The sequence below is a fragment of the Theobroma cacao genome, chromosome 4, assembly GCF_053813885.1.
Source record: "Theobroma cacao isolate CCN51 chromosome 4, ASM5381388v1, whole genome shotgun sequence".
NCBI lineage: Eukaryota > Viridiplantae > Streptophyta > Magnoliopsida > Malvales > Malvaceae > Theobroma > Theobroma cacao.
Window position 1 is genome coordinate 24,715,315 of NC_142642.1, and position 22,336 is coordinate 24,737,650.

General features: G+C 34.1%; 4 protein-coding genes and 1 pseudogene across 4 annotated transcripts; 2 read left to right on the forward strand and 3 right to left on the reverse strand.

Annotated features, from left to right (window-relative positions):
- Positions 1-165: 165 nt before the first annotated feature.
- Positions 166-1,206, forward strand: LOC18601582 (uncharacterized; annotated as a pseudogene).
- A 521-nt stretch (positions 1,207-1,727) lies between these two features.
- On the reverse strand, positions 1,728-3,634 carry LOC18601583 (early nodulin-like protein 20). Its single transcript, XM_007032571.3, has 2 exons — positions 3,368-3,634; positions 1,728-2,090 (listed from the first exon to the last, which is right to left on the reverse strand). The coding sequence occupies exons 1-2, from the start codon at positions 3,528-3,530 to the stop codon at positions 1,771-1,773; spliced, it is 483 nt and encodes a 160-aa protein (XP_007032633.2). The 5' UTR covers positions 3,531-3,634; the 3' UTR covers positions 1,728-1,770.
- Positions 3,635-5,230: 1,596 nt separating this feature from the next.
- Positions 5,231-7,596, reverse strand: LOC18601584 (early nodulin-like protein 17). The gene is made up of 2 exons (XM_007032572.3): positions 7,262-7,596; positions 5,231-5,904 (listed from the first exon to the last, which is right to left on the reverse strand). The coding sequence occupies exons 1-2, from the start codon at positions 7,440-7,442 to the stop codon at positions 5,564-5,566; spliced, it is 522 nt and encodes a 173-aa protein (XP_007032634.2). The 5' UTR covers positions 7,443-7,596; the 3' UTR covers positions 5,231-5,563.
- Positions 7,597-10,722: 3,126 nt separating this feature from the next.
- CM1 (chorismate mutase 1) lies at positions 10,723-15,083 on the reverse strand. Its single transcript, XM_007032574.3, has 6 exons — positions 14,772-15,083; positions 13,526-13,751; positions 13,325-13,411; positions 12,548-12,691; positions 11,403-11,495; positions 10,723-11,317 (listed from the first exon to the last, which is right to left on the reverse strand). The coding sequence occupies exons 1-6, from the start codon at positions 14,957-14,959 to the stop codon at positions 11,081-11,083; spliced, it is 975 nt and encodes a 324-aa protein (XP_007032636.2). The 5' UTR covers positions 14,960-15,083; the 3' UTR covers positions 10,723-11,080.
- A 3,218-nt stretch (positions 15,084-18,301) lies between these two features.
- On the forward strand, positions 18,302-20,728 carry LOC18601587 (Tetratricopeptide repeat (TPR)-like superfamily protein). The gene has a single exon (XM_007032575.3). The coding sequence runs from the start codon at positions 18,386-18,388 to the stop codon at positions 20,402-20,404; it is 2,019 nt and encodes a 672-aa protein (XP_007032637.2). The 5' UTR covers positions 18,302-18,385; the 3' UTR covers positions 20,405-20,728.
- Positions 20,729-22,336: the final 1,608 nt, after the last annotated feature.

Genomic DNA, 22,336 nt, shown 5'->3' on the forward strand with positions numbered 1-22,336 from the left:
CTTCAAAGCTAGCTCCATCAACACCATTAAATCCTTGAAAAACTTCCCGAACCCCAGAGCCTCTTCCCGCAACGTTTCAGCTTCGAGTTACCTGATGCTGAGAACACCCCATCACTCAATCCCAACTCAACTTGGCTCATCAGTCCGCAGCTTCTCAACTGACTCATACAAGACAAGAACTCCCATCGGGTGTTCGGTATTGTCCCTGAAAAACGAGCTTATGTTGTTGAAAGATTCGGAAAATATTTGACAACTCTGGATCCAGGCCTTCACTTCTTGATGCCAATAGTCGATAAAATCAGGTATGTGCATTCCCTTAAGGAGCAAGCAATCCCCATATCAGACCAAACTGCGATAACAAAGGACAATGTTCCTATAGCCATTGATTGGGTGCTTTATATAAAGATTTCGGATCCCTTGTTGGCATCTTATGGCATCGAAGATCCTATATTTGCAGTCATTCAACTATCTCAAACAACAATGCGAAGCGAGCTTGGGAAGATCACACTTGACAAGACTTTTGAAGAGCGTGACATGCTCAACAAAAGCATTCTCGATGCTATTAACGACTGGCCTTTGAAAAAGAATTGGGGTCTAGAGTGTTTGCGGTATGAGATTAAAGATGTATCACCACCGAACGGGATGAGGAAGGCCGTGAATAGTCAAGCAGAAGCCGAACGCAAGAGGCGTGCTCAGATTCTTAATTCCGAGGGTGATCAAAGACAAGCTAGTATTAATATCGCTGACGGAATGAGGAGTTCGGTCATTTAGGAATCTGAAGCTGAAAGAATAAGTCAGGTCAATAGAGCAACAGGTGAAGCGGAGGCTATACTTGCGAATGCACATGCTACCGCAAAGGCGATAAGAGATGTCTCGAATGCTACATACTCGCCCAGGGGAAGGGAAGCTGCAGGAATGAGGGTTGCAGAGCAGTACATTGAAGCATTTGGTGAGATAGGGAAGAAGAGCAGGATAACTTTGCTTCCAGGCAACATTGCGAATCCTGCCAGCATGATAACAAAGGCTCTAGACATATATAAACGCATGATGAAGAAAAATTCTGATGATGATTGAGTTGCATTAAAAGCAAGGAAAGAGGATATGCTAGGTTATATACTTACATTGCAGGTAAATTATCGACGGATGGTATAGTGAAGGTCTTTATTGGTTGAAGAATTTTAGTTTTGTTTCCAGTTAAAAGCATTTAGCAGCTATATTTCTCTCAGGTTGCTTGAGTTCTTTAACAGCTGGAAAATGAAGTTAGTGTTCTTTGGGACAATTATGGATGCTAGGATGCTTCTTTTTGTTAATAAAATCTTAGATCTTTTCATCTTATTCGATATTTGCTGCCGCCATTAGCTTCTAGCTCAGAGAGATCTACGATAGGATTTCTTAAAGACAAAAGCCTTTCGCTGCATTGCCTTATTTCCCTTCATTTTCCATTACAGATTTATCTTTAATCAAATGTCAATCGAGTTATGAGAAAATTTATCAGCTTAATTAGGCCTAAAATGGAAGTAATTAATTAGTAGCAAAAGAAGGCTTCCCACTTGCTGATTCTCAGATCAGATGGATGTCATTAGAGACCACTGAAAGTAAAATCTCACACCTCATAATATTCCAAATTGTATGCAAACCAGACTCACATAGATTCATTTCATTTCTGAAGCATATGATTCTATATTGAAAAGAAAATCATAGTCCATCATACTTAATGTGATCTTATATGGAACCTTTCAGTGCTGCTTTCATCTCATTCAACTATCTGATCTAAAATAAGAGGACCAAACATGCCACAGGCATTGAAATCACAATGAGTAAAAACATATAGCTGCCAGCAATCGAGGGGGAATCATTTTTGGCAGGAGCAGGTACCGGAGCCTGAGGTATTTCAACGTTCACAACAACTTTCATCCCATGAAAGCAGTATCCTCCACCGCTGAGGAAGTAATACGGCCTTGCCTCTGTCAGTTCAAACACATCACGGCCACCGCGAGTAATGTTTTGTATGAAATTTTGGTCATTACAAGTCTCATAACTTGTCTTGTTCACCTCCAGAACATTGAAGTAGTGCTTGTCGAAGTTAAAGACTAAAAAAAGAGCAAAAACTTGAGCATGTTAGCATATAACAACAGAATCAACCTCAAAGTTCTAATGCAGCTTTTGCTTTTGCACAGTTTTGAATTCTGTCAAACATCAGGTACCCAGAACTCCAATTTATACATAGGATTTGTTCTCCAACTTCTGCAAATATGAGTGTATTGAAGATCAATGTTCAGCAAATGACTTGTGGGGAGCACCCTTGGGAGTAAAATCCTAAACGCACCAGGTCGATGTGGGGGAGTGCCGCCTTAAAATGTTTCGGGGAGGGGATTAAACCTAAGCAAAACTTAGGGTTATCCTGACCGTATTATCAAGAAAGAAAAAAGGTTCCAGAAATGGCTAGGGAGTGGGGATGGTTTTACAAGTTTCAATATTAGCTTAGAACCTTGAAACAGATAAGTGGTGCTCAATGCATCCAAAATATGTCAATAGAAAAAGTTCATTAATTGTCGACTCTTTTTAGATATTATGTCAAGCACTAAGGTAAGGTGAATAGCAATAAGTATGGCATTTCTGGATTAAAGGTAAAGAAAAGATATGCCTTCATATTATGGAATGGTTCTCTTTTATATTGTCAAAAATTATCTAAAAATCACTACGAGAAACAGCTAAGATGTGAAAAAAATATCAATGACTTACCAAATTTAATTTATAAATGGATGAAGCCAGCCATTTCATAGCTCACATTCAATTATTCCTTATCTGATAAGGTATATAGCTAGTATTAAATTCAATTCTCTACTTTTGGATTGAAAGTTAAGTTTCACTAACACTTGCAATCTTTTTTCTTTAATGTTTATTTGCGTTGCACCATAAGAACCCTAAGTACAGCTAGCAATGCACATATTCCTAGTACCCAGCTAATATTATCAACTAAAACACATTAAAAGCAACGGTGATGTTAAAGATGAAGTTGAAGTTCAAGGAGGAAATGCTGCTAAGCACTGACAGATGTTTTACCCTTGGTTTTGGAATTCATTTAATAGAGAAAAAAATGAAAGAAATTTATATTTAAGTAGAAAAGTTAGCATAAATACATAAAATAAATGAATTAAAACAAGTGCAAGCAAACATATTCCCTTCCATATTGATTTACATATAAACTCATGATTAAAAGGAAAAAACAAAAGCATTTTTCGATATTAATTTTTTCGTCCAAAAAGAATTTAAAAGAAAAAAGAAGTCAATTTGTCCAAAATATATGAATATAAAAACACAGATACATTTCCAGAGACTGAGAAAGAAATAGAAAAAGAGAGATTACGTAGCCAATCACCGACATAGAATTGTTCATGGCTGCACCACTCTGAATAATTCACGTTAGGATTCCACCCTTGCTTGTCTCCCACGCGATGCAATTTCCCCACACCAACCTCGAACATCACGAACATCACGATCATAAACTTGACTGAATAATCTCTTTTCATCCTTCAGTTTTCTCTGAGAAATATTTCTGGGAAAAATCAACCTAGGCAGCTGCAAAAAATCCTCGTATACGGTGGTTGTCTCCACAGTTCAGTTATAGCTGAAACAGTCGTGGGCACTCTCTGTGTCCTGTTGGAGTAGACAAATGATGAGTTGGACCAATTAATTTTGCTGGTGAGAGTTAATTAGTAACGTACTAGGCGACAGTGCTAAAGTTACACGGTTGATGATTCACTTCTTGCCTAGTCACCTCCACGTGTAAAGTGCGAGGTCAAAGTGGGAAAGAAATGGGGTGTTTGTTCCAGATGCCAAAAGATGATTGGCTGTTATCTGTATCTTGTTTGTAAAGTATTGGGCGATGAGAATTTTTAGAGCAGTTACGCAATGTTGAGTAATGGGCGGTTTAATTCTATCTGTAAAAAGTTTTTGTTAATGTTAACAGGTTGGATAGGTCAATAGTCCAGTCACTCACAAAAAATTAAATGTTCATAGATTTGTTAATACTATATGGATGTCATGTTATTTGTGGATATTCGAATTATTCGAAATAAAATAATAATATTTTTTTATTAAATTTAATAAAAGATGTTTTTTTTATGAAATTATACAATTAACCCATGTACTCTGTATTTTATACTTATATAATAATTTGTGAAAATTGGATCCTCTATTTTATGAAATTTGATAATATCAATCCAATTATTAATAGTATTAAAATTGTTTTCATTATTTATTTATTTATTTAAAAAAAAATTCATTATATATATTAATATAGTATTTGATTGTATTGACATGACATATCCTTACTAATGTGGTATTAAATGTAATGACTAAAATCCAAAAGCAATGACATGATTACACATACGTGACCGATCGGACATGATTTTTAAATAATAAAGTGATGTTGATGTGGCACTACTATGTTGTTGATATGGTATTTTTGTTATCTACACATGCCATTAACAAGAATATATCACGTTAGTAAAGTCAAATTCATGACCGCATAAATAGCTAGAAAATTTTTAACATTATTAATGGTAGACTGAAGTTATCAATTTTGTAAAATATAGAATTTTAATTTTTACAAATTATTGTACAAAGATTAAATTCAATACTTTTATAGAATATAGGGATTAATTTTATAATTTGATTTAATTTCTTCTATCATGCAATTACAAATTGATCATAATGTTTTAAGGGGTAATTTGATTTAATTTCCTCTTTATCTGAATTATCAGGTAAGAAAATTTTTTAAATACTTTATTAATTACTTATCTCGTAAAATAGTATTTAAGTTTTAGTTACTCATCTCTGGTCAACATTTTTAAGTGGGAGCAAAACTAGTGTGAGGTGAACAATTAGTATCTGCTGATAGCTTAATGAAGGACTGCATTTAGATAAAAATACACTGTTGCGGGTGAAATGTATTATAAGTGAGTGGCCAGAGCCCATCAAAAGAATGAATTATTGTATAAGCATTAATTATGGTTCTTATTAGGGAAAAATTAGGTGACTATAATTCAATCTATAAAGAATTGCTGTGGACCGAAGATGTCACTACCATGTGGCCTTTTAGCACAAAGTTTTCATCGTTAGGCATAAGCAATGGCAGTCATGAACAAATAAAGGAAAGCATGCTTCCGAAATCAGTGGCCATTTTGGGATATTGAAACATTGACAAAGTGGCCTACCACATGCTGCATTGGACCCCCATAAAATTTTAAATTCATTTCCAAAGCTCAATAACCATTGCATTTTCCCACAATCTAAGCATCTAAGACTCTCCAACAAGGAAGCATTTTTCAAATGCCTCTCTGTCAGCAAACCCCAATACATCTCCAAATTCAAACACCATTCACTACCTTAAAGATTACACAACACCCCTTGTTCCAGGTCAACCATCATGAACATGGAGAGAGAATCCAAAAATATCAAAACTTACACCAATAATTTAACAAGGAATGGAATGTGACTCAATTTCTTTCACAATTGATGAAGGAATGTCTAAGCTGATCAAATGGTGGACTCGGTTTCACTACCAGACGCGCACAAATGCATCCCACAGTGCACCAATGGCGAAAACAGCTGGTAAAACAATTCGGCCTCTGTACATAGAACTTGGAGAGCCACTCTTTTCGTTTAATGGAGAAGATGTGGGAGGTGGAGGTGGGTTCTCGACTCGGACAGCTAGCTTCATGCCCCCATAGCAGAACCCTTTGCCACTAATGAAATAGTAGTGACGAGTCACATTTAGTGGAACCACATCCCTGCCAGCTCCAGTTGTCCAGTTGTGAAGTGGATGATCAGAATTGCATGACTCATAGTCTGTCTTGTTCACCTCGAGCACATTCATCTGGTTTCTATCATACACGAAAACTGGGAAAAACAACAAAGACATACAACCAGATAGTTAACTAATAGCCAGGTTGAAGCAAAGTTCTATAATTTGAATCAGATCATAACTTAAAATTGGGGCTTATAATACAATGGTAAGCAGCAAGTAAATAGGAGCCAATCTTTAAAATCGCTGCCTGAAAACCTATGGATGTGTCTCTAGTTATGATCATTGAAATTTGAAACACTAGTAAACAGAACCAAGTACCAAAAAAGCTGGTCAGCAACAGATTGCAGCAGGTGCTTTGAACTGGTGCCTGGTTCTTGCGGATGCAACAAAGTGGATATTGTCCCAATAAGGGAGAAACAGTACATAAACAGGCTAATCAACCTTCCTATATTAGAACTGCGATCTATTTTTGGGTGATAGAATTGGGAGAAGTTGGAATTGTTCACTGTGCCCTGAATACAGAGCAGAATGGCCTATGAGTAGGAAATGAAAAAAGACTTCAAGGCAGCCTCTCATCAAACTTTTCTTTCAACACATTCTCTTGGTTTCCCTCCTTCAAACTTGGTAAACGGTTTTAAGACTGAAAGTTATTTATTTTGCCATTGTACCTGAGTGACCTCTTTTGACACTGAAGACTAGACCACCAGATATATGTTACACTGTCGCGGAACGGATAGATAAAAGTTGGAATCAAAAGATGGTGATTGAGTGAATATCATAAAAAAAATGTAGCTAAAAGGAACAAAAGATAGGACTTTTTCAACTGATACTAGAACATTTTGCAACCTTCATGAAAGGAAGTTAAGTAGACAATGAGCTCCTCTTTGTAGTGAACCAATACTAGAAGATACTAAGCAAAATTTCCAGATCTAGGATGGCCAGGACTACATATTTAGAAAATGTTAATCCGATTAAATTAGAAAATACTTTATTGAGCATCACATGAAAAATAAAGTAACAAATGTAAATCTTTCTCGCTTTCCTTCACTCTCCCTGCATTTTCTGGGCAGCTAAAGAAAGTTTATTTTTACATGAAAACTCTGTTCTTTTAAATCTTGATTAAAGTTTACTTTTCTTTTAGTTCAACAAAGTGACTAACAGCGAAAACTAAAGTATGTAACTATCAGTAGGCAAAATCTTACTAAAGCAGCAGGTAAGCTGTAGCTTTCCAGGAAACCAAGACAAAGGTCGAGATTTGAGACTATCAATTCATTCAAACTACCCAAATCTAGATCTATTCATTTAGCAACCAAATACGCCAAAAAACAAGCAAAAATTTTGAAGAAAATGAGGTACCCACCACTAAAAGAGCAATAAAAATAGTAGAAGAAAAAGGTACACCAAGTAGATCTGAAGAAGAAAGAATCCAAACAAGAGAGAAGAACTTACAGAGCCAGTCACCATTGTAAAAGTGCTTGCTTTGAGCCCAGATAGTGTAATTCACATTAGTAGTCCACCCCATGTTTGCTCCCACAATGTACCTTGTAGCATCAGCCTGTGGCACCATCACCACCAAGGCGAATGCCACAGCTGCCACCACCACCACCATCATCGCTTTGCTTCTCTCCATCTCTCTCTCTCTCTCTCTCTCTCTCTCAGCTGAGTTTTCTTGTTTGCTGTTAATTGGGTTGGCCTTTGTTTTGGGTTTGGTTTATAAGGTCAGGCCAATTAGCCAGCTAGTGTTTACCTACGATAAAGAAGGTTTCTTTCTTGACTTTGTGTGTAGTTTCTAGATCCACAACTGCCCTTGATTTTTTATTTGGAGGGGTAACATGCTTAAACAAGACCCTTATCTCATGTTCCCAAGTTTTAACAAGCTTTTGCTTTCAACTTCACTATCTTGGCTTTGTCTTTGGTCGTTACCGTTACAGGCAACACTTCGAGATTTCATGTTTCTTTGTCTTTTGTCTTCTTCTTTTTTTCACCTTTTAACTCTCAGTTAAGTTTATTGGATTTTTTTAACTGTTCTTTTTGCTTTGCTTTTTCACTTTTTCAATGTACCTCACAACCAGTATCCACAGCTATCTTTTTACACTTTTTAGAGAATCTTAAGGTTAAAAATTATGATAAAGAATTTTTATACTAGATCTTTATCAGAGAGGACAGTTTGACTCCCTTCTGTTTTCTAGTTGGATGGGAATTTAGCTTCTTCTTCTTCTTTTTTTTTTTGGCTGTGAACCCTTTTTTTCCCTTTTGGTGGGTACTTTATAATTTATTTAATTTATATGAGTGATAATTAAATTAACAGAATTTTTAATTTTTAAATTGAAATATTTTAAAGCCATTTTTGAGCTAGTTAGAATATAGTTTTATTGGCTTTTCTATTTGCATTTAAAACGTACAATGACAACATAGGCAAGTTTTAAGAAATGGAACCCAAACTAACAATGACCATGAAATTAACTTTTTTGTTTAGGGTGTCACTTAAAAATTATTATTCCAGAATAAAAGAGACAAAAATATAATATTCAGTACAATTTACATGTCCATGAACCATGACTTAAAACTTGTACTTGTCTCCTTGGCATCTACCATTTAAGTATCACACTTAATTGACACTAATAATATTTTTGCTCAAAACAACACCAACTTAATCTGACAAAATTCATGTCGCTATAAAATCTATAGTGGGGTATATATTTAAGTAATTTTGATGATATAGAAGCATAAGTTTCTCTAGAAAATTCAAAAGCATATTATAATTTTTTTTTCTACTCATAATGGAGGTAGCCATGGTCCATGGTCCATGGTCCATGGTCCCTCCCTAGGCTAGTAACCATGAGATTTGATTGAATAAATTACGTACATTTGCAAAAAAAGAAATCCCCAAAATCCAGTACATCTTCCCATGTGTTCATTATGATTATGGTTGTGGGATCATCATAACGTACACTAACATTATTCTATGTGAATTTATTCAAGATAATAAAGGTATATTTTTTTTAACCAAAGTTACACATTCCAAAAAAAATTTTTAATCATTTTTTTAATTAAGGAAAAAGAAATTCGAACCATACTCTGTCAGATGTTGCATTCGAAATTTTACTTTTGACATATTCTCGTAAAAAATAAAATCTTAGTTAAAAAAAGAAACACTTGATGATCAACGAGGTCCAGTTTTTCGTCTATTTATTTCATATAGTAAAAAGGCTCAACCAATATGTGAACAATTTGTCACCTAAGGGCACGTTTAGTTTGCAAAATAGATAAAAATGTAATAGAATAGTTATTACATGAGAATTAAATGAGGTGGGAATACAATACAATAAGTATTACGTCGTTTTGTATGATGAATAGAATAGAGTAGGAATAATTATTATAACTTATTACAGTGTTTGGTTTGTAACAATAGCTTTGGAATAAGAAAGGAATAGAAAATAAAAAAATAAAAATATCATTTATTATATATAATTATTTATTTTTATTTTATTTTTTAATATTAATAATTTATAATTAATTAAAATATTAATAATTAATAATTTAAATATCAATATTTTAATATAGTTTAATTATTAATATTTTTAATTAATAATATTTTATTTATAATTTAATATTATTTTGATTAAAATATTAATATTTTTATTTTTTATTTATACTCATTAAAAATTTAATATATTAATAATTTAATAAATAAAATATTAATAATTTAAAATATTAATATTTTAATGTTTTAATCATATTAATATTAATAATGTTTAAATTATATATAAAATATTAATATTTTAAATTTTACAAATAATTTATTTTTTTTATTCTATTTTTTTCCTTTTTCTTTTTTTCTTTTTTATGGGTTGATCGAAGGAAAGGCGACTAATGTAACAAAACGTCGATCTGGCGCACCATTTGGCTGGATCTGGCCACTACGGTGCCAGATCAATGTTTTCTCGCGACTGGATCTGACCGTGGAGTGCTAGATTCAACCGTGGGATTTGGTCGGGAAGCACCAGATCCAGTGCTTCCCGCGGTTAGATCTGGCTGGATTTCGGTTGAATGTTGTTAGAAAGGACTAATCGACGCTTTTCGATCATATTCGGTCGCTGCCGCTGTCGTCGTCGTTGCCGTCGTCGTCGGTTTGAGTGCTAGTTAGAGAAAGAATGAGAGAGGAAAGAACGTGAGAAGAGAGAGAAAGAATAGGAAAAATGGGAAAAAAGTATTCATAGGTCAGAGTTATAATATTTTTAAGTTATAAGGGGTATTTTAGTTATTATATATTTGAAAGCTATTTCATGTCTCATTGAATAAATATAGTTTTTTGGGAGAAGGGAATAACTAAAGCTGATTTTTAACCAATTTTATGAAATTTTTATTTCTGAAGAATTGTTATTCCGTGTTCTAATTTTAAACTAAACAAAGGTACAAAAAAAGAGTGAGAATAGAGGGGGAATAGCTATACTAAACGTGCAGTAAATGGTATACACACCATGACTGAGTTCTTTTTGTTTTGTTTTTCTTGTATATTATATTAATATAGGGCTATTATGTACTTTTCTTTTCTGAGTTTTTATTTAGAGGAATAGGTGTACATGCTCAAGTTCTTTTCTTGACAGAGAAACAAAATGGAAACCAAATAAGGCTGACAATTTTGTTAGCTAAATCAACCCGATAACGAAAGTTAAGAGAAGGGAGGAACCTAATAAAGCTTGGGCTGGGTCAACAACAGCTAACTTAAGCCCAAGATTTGGAGCCAGTGCCTGAGGGCAGATTCTTATAAGTTCTAAAAAGCAGGGTGCAATTTCAACAGGGAGGCAGAGGCATCCCAGTTGGAATAGTTTGGCAGAATTGGACCGAGGGGCCAGTGGGTGTTGAGCCTAACCCTCACTGCATAACAATTTTTGAAGCATAATTTAGGATTGTTTGCTCACGAGAATGATGATCTTATAATAGGAATACTTTGAAAAAAAAGCGCATGACACCCTTTACATTGCATTATATCTATGCATCTTTTAGTCTTAAAAACATTGGCATTAACAAACCAATATCCACACACACAAAGAGATAAAAGTCCTATGGAGAAACAAGTTATGTGCAAATGGCATGAGAAAAGTTCTACTGAGCTTTTCTTTTGGGACCAACTCACAACTACCTTACCAGTTTTTTGGCATTAATATTTCATACTACTTGACAGAAATTACTTTTTCTCCATATAACTTCACCCCTACCCAGGATTTCTATTTCATCAGATATAGCTAAAGAAATCTCTCTCTTAATTCAATCCAACCTTCTCAACAGGTATTCAACTTGGACTTCCTTTGTCAATGGCATGATCCACTTGCCATACAAGTTGGCCACCAAGCTTGGTTTTATTTTATAAACTGGATTGCCACCATCTTCTTCTGTATTAGCTGACACTACTTGCCCATAAGTTCTGGCTTTCATTGCTACCCTTTTCTTGATTGCCTCCTCAACTGCCGGATATGTCAGCGTGTCCATCAAAATTTCCCTGTCCTGCAAAATACAAGGCCAAATAATGAAACACAAACCAACAGATGCTTCAACAAACTGTACTTGGAATGAAGCCAATCAATGATACCTGTCGTTTAATGGCAGATCTATAGGCATCTGGAGATGCCTGAAATTTACACTCTGCCACAAATTTCCCATAATGAATTCTCTTTGAAAGAGCCTGCAGTGACACAAATGTTTAAGCACCCAGCAATTCCCAGAACGCCAAGTTGTCAAGAGTACGACCATAGTTAGATGAAAGAACTGATCTGAACAATAGGTGTTCTTGCATGCCATGAAAACTTTATAAACCAGCAATCCTTCCACAAGATTTTGAGTGAGACCCATGAAAAGTCACAAAATTGTAGCATTAATGGTTGGCAAGGATATGTGGAAAAGAGTATAGACGCACAGTATAACAACAATGCAATTACATGTACTAGAAAAATCCAGTATAGTATATTCAAATTTATCTGTCGTTCAAAAGACACTATTTGTCACCAACTCATCATCAATTTCCTGCATTTTTGGTTCACACTTGGAAAATACAAAAGGAGTAACTTCCCAAAGTAAGGGGACCTATACTTTCGAAAAGATCATGCTACCATGATACCTAACTCTCCATGAATTAGTGACCAATATAACCTGTAATGAACCAAGAAGACTAGTTTGGCAGATATATCTAGTATAGTGGTCCGCTGTCAAATTCAAGCAAACCAAAGCAATGAAGAAGCAATGCTACAAAGTACCTTGAGTGCTAGAAAAGGTTCTAGACAATAGTACAGACCAATTCTTGCTTAGGCACCTCACCTGCATCTATCTATTAGACATCCGATAACCATATGTTATTAGCATTTAGAAAGTCTTAACCACATTCAACTATCAGGGGTCAACTACTTCTGTCCAGAAAGGACCCTCAACTTCTGCTGCCCATTCTGCTAGCCAAATTTTTTAACATTAAGCACATAATAAATCTGAATTGAAAGTACATAGAAGGGAAAGAAGGCAGCAGAATTCACAATATTTACTGCAACCATTCAATCATATTTTAGATCAGGGGATGTAAAGTACATATTGTGGGTGCATGCGCAAGCGAGTGGAAACTAATTAGAAATGCACATGATACTTGTCAGAAAGGACAAAATATGTTTCAATTTGTTCGTAACATGCAGGCCAGCCATTCAGGCTAATGTGATGTCTGTCCAAATAAAAGACATTAGTTAAAACATTTACCTGCAAACACATTGTGTCACAAACGGCAGTAGATCCACAATTTCCATCATCTCCTTTCTTTACTAATCTTGGAATAAGATTTCTGAAGTACATTTCCCAGACTTGGTTATTTACATTTATTGAATCAGCAATGGGATGTAGTACCTGTTTGATTGTAAGTAAAAGGCTCCAATAAGCAGTTACAACTTAGCACCCACAATAAAAAAACTGAATGTCCACAAATTCACAAATATCATGAAAAAAGCAAGAGATAGATCATGTGTGGAGGATTAAATTCTTTGAAAAGACTGCCATATAGTATCATAATAAATCAGAAGATAGCATTCCTCTCCAAAACAATTTAAATGTTATATTCTGATGATGATAAAAACTGGAATCAAACTGAATTGTCATTCACTGATGAGTTGTGTATATGTGTTGCATTGACATGAAGAGCATCACTCATCACCAAAAAATAGTATTAAGAGTGTCATAGAAAAGTACTCCCAAGTTCTTCAAGAGGGCACTTAATACTGATTTCCTAGCAAAGGACTATGTTTTACCCAGATTTATCATTTTATACTGCTAGATTTGAATCTAAGACCTCCCTCAACCTACCCCATCCCTTTACAACTAGAGTGATGGCAGTGACAAATGCTTAAAATTCCAATAAAACAAGTAATTAACAGAATATTTTGTGTCTTAATGAGAATGATGACATTTGGAGCAGTGAAACATAAGTCCAAGGCTGCTGTGCCAAAGCAACAATATAATTCCTATTGCATCTTACTATTTTACCTGTGGATATTGCAAAGGTGGCAACAATGGATCAGGCAATTCATCTGGGAAGAAAGGATGCTCATCTGGGCTCTTGTATCTACCAACCTAATTTTCAATTAAAAGTTTGTCAGAAAACCAGCACTGATTTTGCTGTACCTCTTTCCTTTATCTCTATCCTTTAATTAACATTTCCCAACCAGACTATTGAGTACAACATACCTGGGCATGAAGCTTTTCAGTTTCTCTGAGCATATACTCCACCAAAGAGCCATGGAACCCATCCATTGAAAAGGCATCAGGGTTATATGTATCCGCATTATAACAATATTGAGCTCTCTCCAGAAGGCTAAATATAATGCTGTCTTCTTGTCGAATTAAGGAATGCCTAACGGCCTCCAGGGTCAAGTTCTCGCTCTCATCTACCCTTTTCTTCATTCCCATAGGCCTGTAGAGAAGTTACCAAAACATTAAATACTAAAAAACCTTCATAAAATGTCAAAAGGAAATCAGCTACTGCACAATTGAAATACCAAAGAAAAAGAATTTTTTGGAAGAGTTTTGGACAAAGGCCAATAACTAACATTTTTTTTGGCAAATTATTTAAGAGCTATTGCACTTCATTCTATGACCATAGCAGCCAGAGTCTCTTGATGCTTATACATGCAAGCATATACACATGCTTTCAAAGTATTCTTTTCACATTTGTTCAAGAATCCATGATTTTATTTTTTTATAAAATAAAAAGCACACAACAACGCATGTTTATAAGAATCATTCAATTTTCTATATCATTATTATAATTTGCATTACCAAACAGACAGCAAAAATTAGAGCAGACAATATACTTGCATTCTTGTACATATTTAGCAGAATGGTGTTTAAAATACAGAAATTAATGCATTCAGGTAAAGAAGCGCTAGCATGTATACAGCTGCACTCAAATTGGTGTTTTCCAGAAGGAAAAATAAATTCTTACAAACAAATACCAATAAAAATTTCAGCAGTCAAAGATTAAAGGAAGCAAAATCCATTCCAATTTTTTTTTTTTAAAAAAAGGGTCAGAACAAGTAATTCGAATATGAATTGTCTAACTGCATTACAAGTAGAAAGCTTCTCCTGCAATATTTAACAACCAGGATTGAAAAACACCATGAAAACAATTAAAAACCCAGATTCCAACCAATCTGGAAATGCAATCATCATAACTGAAGCATAGAAATAAACCCAATATCATAACATTCAGGAAGATCCAACATCAGCCAAATTTAAAGACAGGGCATTAATAAAGAGGCAGCTCATTCAATAATCGCAAGCACCCAATTTCAAATTCAGGCAAGTAAAAGTCAAAGCTTTTTTTTTTTTTTTCTTTCAAAGAAACAATAAAAGAAAGACTCCGTTTTCAACCATCTACAAGCTGAATCGTGAGAAACAACAAAAATAGCCAGAAGGGATGCTATTCTTATACCCAACAGAGGTGGTGGAAGCATGAAGAGATTGAATGTTTTTCTTCGACAAGCTTGCACGGCAATCAAACTTGAACCTTGGAAATTCCCTGGTCTGCAAGGTTAACAGGTATCTGGGTCTTGAAAACTTGGTAGTGCCATTAGCAGCAGGTAAGGCTGGAGAAGAAGCTCTTAACAACTTAGCCTCCATTGATCACGAAGAGAAGACTTTTGAAACAAATCACTAAACAAAAACAGAGAAAGCAAAAGTTTGAGGCTTTAAAACACAACGAGCCAACGAGGAGAAACCAAAGGGTATAAATAGAGAAAAATTAAAGATCCATCAATAAAAAAAACAAAAAACGGAGATTGGCGCTTTCTTGTGGTGGTTGAGTTAGGTGTTGAAAGGAGGGTTGGTGGAGTGTGAGAATCTGAGAAGAAACAGAGAAACACGAGTTGCGTTGACAGGTCACAAGGACGTTCACTTTTTTTTTTTTTTTTGAAATTTTTGAATAATAATACCTACGTATAGTTTTTTATCTTTTGTATCGGTATTGAAAATCTTTTTGGATAATTAAATTATATATTTTATTTTGCCTTATTTTATAGGTTTTTTTTTTGGGATATATACTATGATTAAAAGTAGTCACATGCTTTATCCGTTTCTATGATTTGAAATAATAAGTCCTTTTTTTGGAAGGTGTTTACTACAACTAATTTGTTATTTTTTATTTTATTTTGTTGTGATTTGAAATGATAAGTGAATTCTTTTTCCCAATATGATAAAATTATTTTAGTAAATTTTTTAATGTGATTTAAAATTGTGCGTAAATGGGTTTTGTTTTCGAAGATGCTATATATATAATATATATAATAATGCATTTCTTGTTTTTTTATAGAATTTAGTTTTTTTTTTGTAATTTGAAATTGTAAGTAAATTTTATGGGAAAAAGATATATAATGGTTAAATATTTTCATATTATTTTTTGTCAATCGGTTTTGTTGTTCATGTGGTTTAAAATCGAAAGTAAGTGTGTTTTCTTGAAAAATCATACTTAACAGTTATATTATTATGTTTTTTTTTTCTTTTTTGCAATGTTAGTTTTATTATTTTACTGTGATTTGAAATTGCAATTGAGTTTTCTTGAAATACAATATGTAACTACTGAAATTATTTATGGTAATTCTTTACCTTTTTTGTCAGTTGATTTTATTGTTTTATTGTGATTTAAATTAAGAAGGTGTTTTTTTTAAAAGTCGATATAATTGAAATTATTATGTAATCTTTTTTTCAATTATGTTAGTTTTGTTGTTTCATTATGATTTAAAATTACAAGTGAGTTTTCTTAAATGATGATATATAACTTTTAAAATTATTTTGGTATTTTTTGTTATTTTTTTACTTGTTTCCATTACTCTATTTTGTTGTGATTTTTATATAAGTACATGTATAAGTAAATATTGCAATTCAATAAAAATATTACTCAACACATATGACATAACTATTAAATTTTAAAAGGAAATCCATAAATAAATTAAACAAATTAACATAAAAATTAGATAAAATTACACATTTAATTAGATAAAATTATATGTAACGGTTAAAATTATTTTGACATATTTTTTTATTAATTTTATTGTTTTGTTTTAATTGAAATTATAAGTGAGTGCATCTTCTTGGAAAACAATACACAATGGTTATAATTATTATATTATTTTTGATACGTTTTGTTATGTTATGACATATAATAATTAAAATTAAATTTTAAGAGAGATTTTGAAATTGTTGTTTTGGTATCTTTTGATATTGCTAGTGCATTATCTGACAACAATTTATACTAACTAAAATGATCAAACTACTTAAAAATTGGTCAATTTAGTTTTTATATTTTGACATTATGTGCAATCGGATCTTTATGAATAATTTTGTCTAAATTGACCGCTAATTATGCTGGCATGTCAGATGATGTTGACATGGCACTAATGTGTCAAAAAAAAATTTTGAGAGAAAAAAAATTGTGCGACATCAGTTTTTTTATATCATGTCATAAGGAATAAATTATACAAAATTATATAATATAAGGATTAAATTGAACAAAACTCTATAGTAGAAGAACTTCTTAGGTATTTTTACTATTTTTTATTTCACATTACATATGGGAATGTTGGTCCTCTCCATAGGCTGAAACGATATATCTAAGCGTATGAAAATCTTGAAACATTGTAATTGAATGCAATTTTTACTTGTAATAAGAAACCCTGCTATTTTTTATTTTATTGATCTATTTATGCAATCCAAGAAAAAATATATCATGAAATGACAGCATTGTATTAACTTCTCATTTGTACCAGAAAACATAGAAGGTAACAATTTGATTCATGTTCAAATACAAATCAATTACATTGCATTGCTCCATTTTTAAGAATTAACTCAAAAAATGTAACATCTAGTTTAATTTCTTGATTACAAAATAATCAATTTTAGTTAAAAAAGAATTGTAAGATCCATTTATCTATCCCAAGATCTTTCACCAGCTCCAACAAAATAACAATAACCAAAATAACAGTAGTACAATAACATCAACCACATAGGCCTTCATCGATTGTTGATTTGTTAGATGGTGCATTAGTTTCAACTCAAGAAAGCATCATAAAAGGGGAGGTAAAATGAAACAAAAAATAGCAGGGTTTTATATTACTAGTAAAAATTGCATTCAACTAGAGTGTTTCATATCATAAGGAAAAATTGCATTCAACTATAGTGTTTCAAGATTTCCATACACTTCATACACTATTTCAACTTATAGTAAGGGTCAACATTCCCATATATAATGTGAAACAAAAAAAATGGTGAAAGTATCTAAGAAGTCTATATAGTGTAGAGTTTTATTCAATTTAATTCATATACTTTGCTATTTAGTGTAACTTGGTCCTTATAACGTGGTATAGAAAAAATTAATGTGGAGAATTTTTCTCAAAAAAAAAAAATTGTTTGACACATCAGTGTTACCTCAACATTAATATAATTAACGGCCAATTTGGACTAAGTTAATTATAAAAACTCAATTGCATACAATGCCATAATATATAGATTAAATTAATCAATTTTTTAATAAAGAGATTAAATTGAAAAAAAACATTATAGTACAAGGACTTCTTGAGTAGTTTGCCTTGATTGAAATATTAAATTTGTGACAACTTTGGTTTCAAAAGTGTAAATATTGTAATTTTTTTTCCTTGTGTATTTTGTAATTGAAAATTGATGAAATGAGGTAAACATGAATTCAAAATCCAAAATTTATCCATGAGTTGAACGAAAGTCTTAACTCAAGATTTCGAAATCCAGACTCACAAACAAGCTCTAAAAAACAAAAAAAAAAAATTATAAAATATTAAATCAAATAATAATTATATATATTCGAATATTTAACTTACTAGTTGGTATTTATTTAATTAAAAGATAAGGTTCAGATTTTTTTTCCGGAATAAAAAAAACCACCTACTCACATGGGAAAGGGGCCCAATACGAGGAAAACTGAGGCAAGACAAGCAGGGCAGAAATCTAAAGAACCAATTCCGCAAAAATAAACCCAACAGCTCAGTTAAATGAAGAAGACCTTAGCCAGAGAAAACACAGATGCCTTATCTCTTCCCCCTTCCAAGTTTCAAGAATTTTTTCTTCATTCTAACTCTTTTGCTCTTCTACTTTAGCAAAGCCACTCTCAAGAGCACGAGTTCAAAAAGCCAAACCTTTTTACTTCATCAAAATCTCCAATGCAGAACCTCATTTTCTATGCAAAATTCCCACCATTTTCCTCTCCCTAAACCCTTCCAAAACCCCATGTCTATCCCTTTTAAATCCCCATCATGGTTCTCCACGAGAAGGCTCTTTGAACAAAAGCTCCAAGACCTCCATAAATGTACTAACTTAAGCCACATTAAACAACTCCAAGCCCAAATAATCAGACAAAATCTTCACCAAGACCTTTATATAGCTCCCAAGTTAATTTCAGCTTTCTCTCTTTGCCGCCAAATAACCTTAGCTCTTAACGTTTTTAACCAAATTCAAGACCCCAATGTTCATTTGTATAACAATTTGATAAGAGCCTATGTACAAAATTCACAGCCCAGCCAAGCCTTTTCTTTTTTCTTTGATATGCAATGGAATGGGATTTTGGCTGACAATTTTACGTATACTTTTCTTTTAAAGGCTTGTACTGATCTGAAAATGGTGGAAATGATACATACCCAGATTGAAAAAAATGGTTTTTTGAGTGATATTTTTGTACCGAATGCTCTTATTGATAGTTATTCAAAGTTTGGAGAATTGGGTATTAAAGCAGCTTTGAAGTTGTTTATGGTAATGGAAGATAGAGATGTTGTTTCCTGGAATTCTATGATGGGGGGGCTATTGAAAGTTGGGGAGTTGAGGGAAGCTAGGAAGTTGTTTGATGAAATGCCTCAGAGAGATATGGTTAGTTGGAATACAATTTTGGATGGTTATGTTAAAGCAGGAGAGATGGAGAAAGCTTTTGAATTGTTTCAAAAGATACCTCAGAGGAATGTTGTGTCTTGGTCAACGATGGTTTCAGGTTATAGTAAGGCTGGGGATATGGATATGGCTAGGGTTTTGTTTGATAGGATGCCAGTTAAGACATTGGTTCCTTGGACTATAATTATATCCGGCTATGCAGAAAAGGGGTTAGCAAAGGAAGCTATTGAGTTGTATGATCGAATGGAGCAAGATGGACTGGAGTTGGATGATGGAACTGTTATTGGTATTCTGGCTGCTTGTGCTGAGTCTGGTTTGTTAGCAGTGGGTGTAAAAGTGCATAATTCAATAGAGAGGCTTAGGTTTAGATGTAGCATTGCGGTGTGTAATGCATTAGTTGATATGTATGCAAAGTGTGGTAGTCTGGACAAGGCATGGAGTGTTTTCAATGGAATGCCAAAAAGGGATGTGGTTTCTTGGAATGCGATGCTGCAGGGGTTTGCTATGCATGGGCATGGGAAGGAAGCACTTCAAGTTTTCTCCAGATTGAAGAAGGAAGGATTTCAGCCTGATAGAGTTACTTTTGTTGGTATCTTGTGTGCCTGTACCCATGCAGGCTTTATTGATGAGGGTGTTGAATACTTCTATGTGATGGAAAAGGATTATGGGATTGTTCCCCAAATCGAGCATTATGGTTGCATGGTTGACCTTTTAGGCCGTGGAGGGCGTTTAAATGAAGCTTTTAGACTTGTTCAAATCATGCCTTTTGAACCAAATGCCATTATTTGGGGTACGCTTTTGGCTGCATGCCGATTGCATAATGCTGTGAAACTGGCAGAGAAGGTGATTGATCACCTTCTTAAATTGGATCCTTCAGATCCCGGAAATTATTCCATGTTAGCAAATATTTTTGCTGCATCAGGGGATTGGGACAATGTTGCAAGTGTAAGGCTTCGAATGAAGAGCATAGGGGTCCAAAAACCATCAGGATCAAGTTCTATTGAAATAGACAATGAGGTCCATGATTTCACTGTATTTGATAAATCACACCCAAAATTTGATGGAATATATCAAATGATTGAGAGGTTGCGAGAGGACCTTAAGCAAGTTGTACACCCCGAAGGTACAACCTTACCGATAGAAGTTGGTGAGGTGGTGATTTAGATGATTGCACTGCTACAAGATTGTTTAATTACAATTTGCAAGCATATTATAAGTTATCACTCAAAGAGGTAGGGGCACTCTTGTAAAAAGCCTGTATTTCGGGAGAGTCAAGCTCTTTTCTCTACTTCTTTAGTTGCAAACTGACCAAGAAAAGAAGTAATTGACTCTGGGAGAATATGAAAAGCATAAGACGATGGGTGTAGAGTGGATTATGGAGCGAGTGGTTTATTTTTTATATGATTTTATCTGTAAACTTAAACTTATTTTAATGCCAATGTGTTACATATTTGTTCAAATAGATGATAAAACATTTTAGTTGATATTTCTCCTTTTATTGTCCCATGTTGTTAAATGGACTTACTTTCCTTATTACTCTGTTTTCTCCCACTTCCACTCACTTTCTTTCTCAATAGTTTTAACGCATCTGTTTTGTTGGTTAGGACTTTCTCCTATAGGTTGCTGCAAATTTATAAGGTTATTGGTTGTAAATGTCCAATTTTGGCTAACTATTATTCTTGTAGTATTGTATTATAGAAAAAAATTACATTAAGGGTGTTTCAAGCGCAGAAGCGTTCAAGGGTATTCTAAGCGCCAAAAAGCGTTCCAAGCACAAAAACATCTAGAGTCATTCCAAGTGCAAAAGCGTCTAGGGCATTCCAAGCGTGAAAGCACCCAGGGTATTTCGAGCTCGGAAGCGGGTGTTTCAAGCATGGAAGCGTCCAGGGATATTACAATCACAAAAGTGCCCAAGAGTGTTTTAAGTGCAGAAGCGCCCAAGGGTGTTCTAAGCTCGAAAGCGCTCAAAGGTCGTTCTAAGCGTGGAAATGCCCAAGAGTTGTTCCAAGCGCGGAAGTACCCAAGGGTATTCCAAGCAAGGAAACGCCCAAGGGTGTTTTAAGTATGGAAGCGCTCAGGGATATTCCAAGTGCAAAAGCCCCCATGGGCGTTCCAAGCGCGGAAGCACCAGGGGTATTCCAAGCACGGAAGCATCCAAGAACGTTCCAAGCATGAAAACGGCACGGAAGGGCCCAAGGGTGTTCTAAACGCAAAAGATCCCAAGAGCGTTCCAAGTGCGGAAGCACCTAGGAAGAAGCATTGAACAACTGTTTGTTTGGGGCAGTGAAAGTAACTTAGAACGAGCTGTAGAGTTCATGAGTTACCTTCACATTTGGGATGTTTTAGAGAGTTTGGCTTGATAGCTCAAATATGGAGATAGTTCGTCTTAAACTTTCTTTGAAGTACATGTATTTTACCATTTTTTCTTTTTTTTTTTCTTAAAAATATACGTGGCGCACTGTCAAGTGTTACTATTTCATTACCCAAAACTTGCGCCAACTACTCAACTACATTGCTATTTTCTTAATATCTTATAAACCGTTCTTTTAACTACTCTTCTATGACAAGCATGTTTATTGAACGTATTCTTCCAACTACTTCTAAGAAGATGCTCCTGATTAGTAAAAATATGAGAGTCTTGGAAGTTATAGGAAACAAAAAGAAAACATTAGAAATCTAGCAGAGATTATCTTGAAAGCTCTCTCAAGACTCCTGTAAACATTCTTTCTATTCAGTCATTCCCATTTATCGTAATCCATCGTTTCCTTCACTTTTTCTTATCCCTCACCATATGCCACCAAAGCATTTACGCTTCAAAAACTACTCCAGTCTTTCTCGCTGTCGCCTCTAGCGTATTCTGATTCACTCATTGCAACATATCCTCTCTTTCTATCATAAGAATCCTCTACACTGGTTAAATTTGCTTGATTGTTAAGAGCCAATATGTTTTGTGGGGAGTGTTTCTTGTTGTGGTTGGATGATTGATTAAAAGAAACTATAGGCTTCTTCTTTCTCCACCTGTTTCCTTCATCTTTCTTAGCATTTATCTATCCCACCTGTTTGTGTCACTTAGTCATTGCTCATGCTACTGCTGGT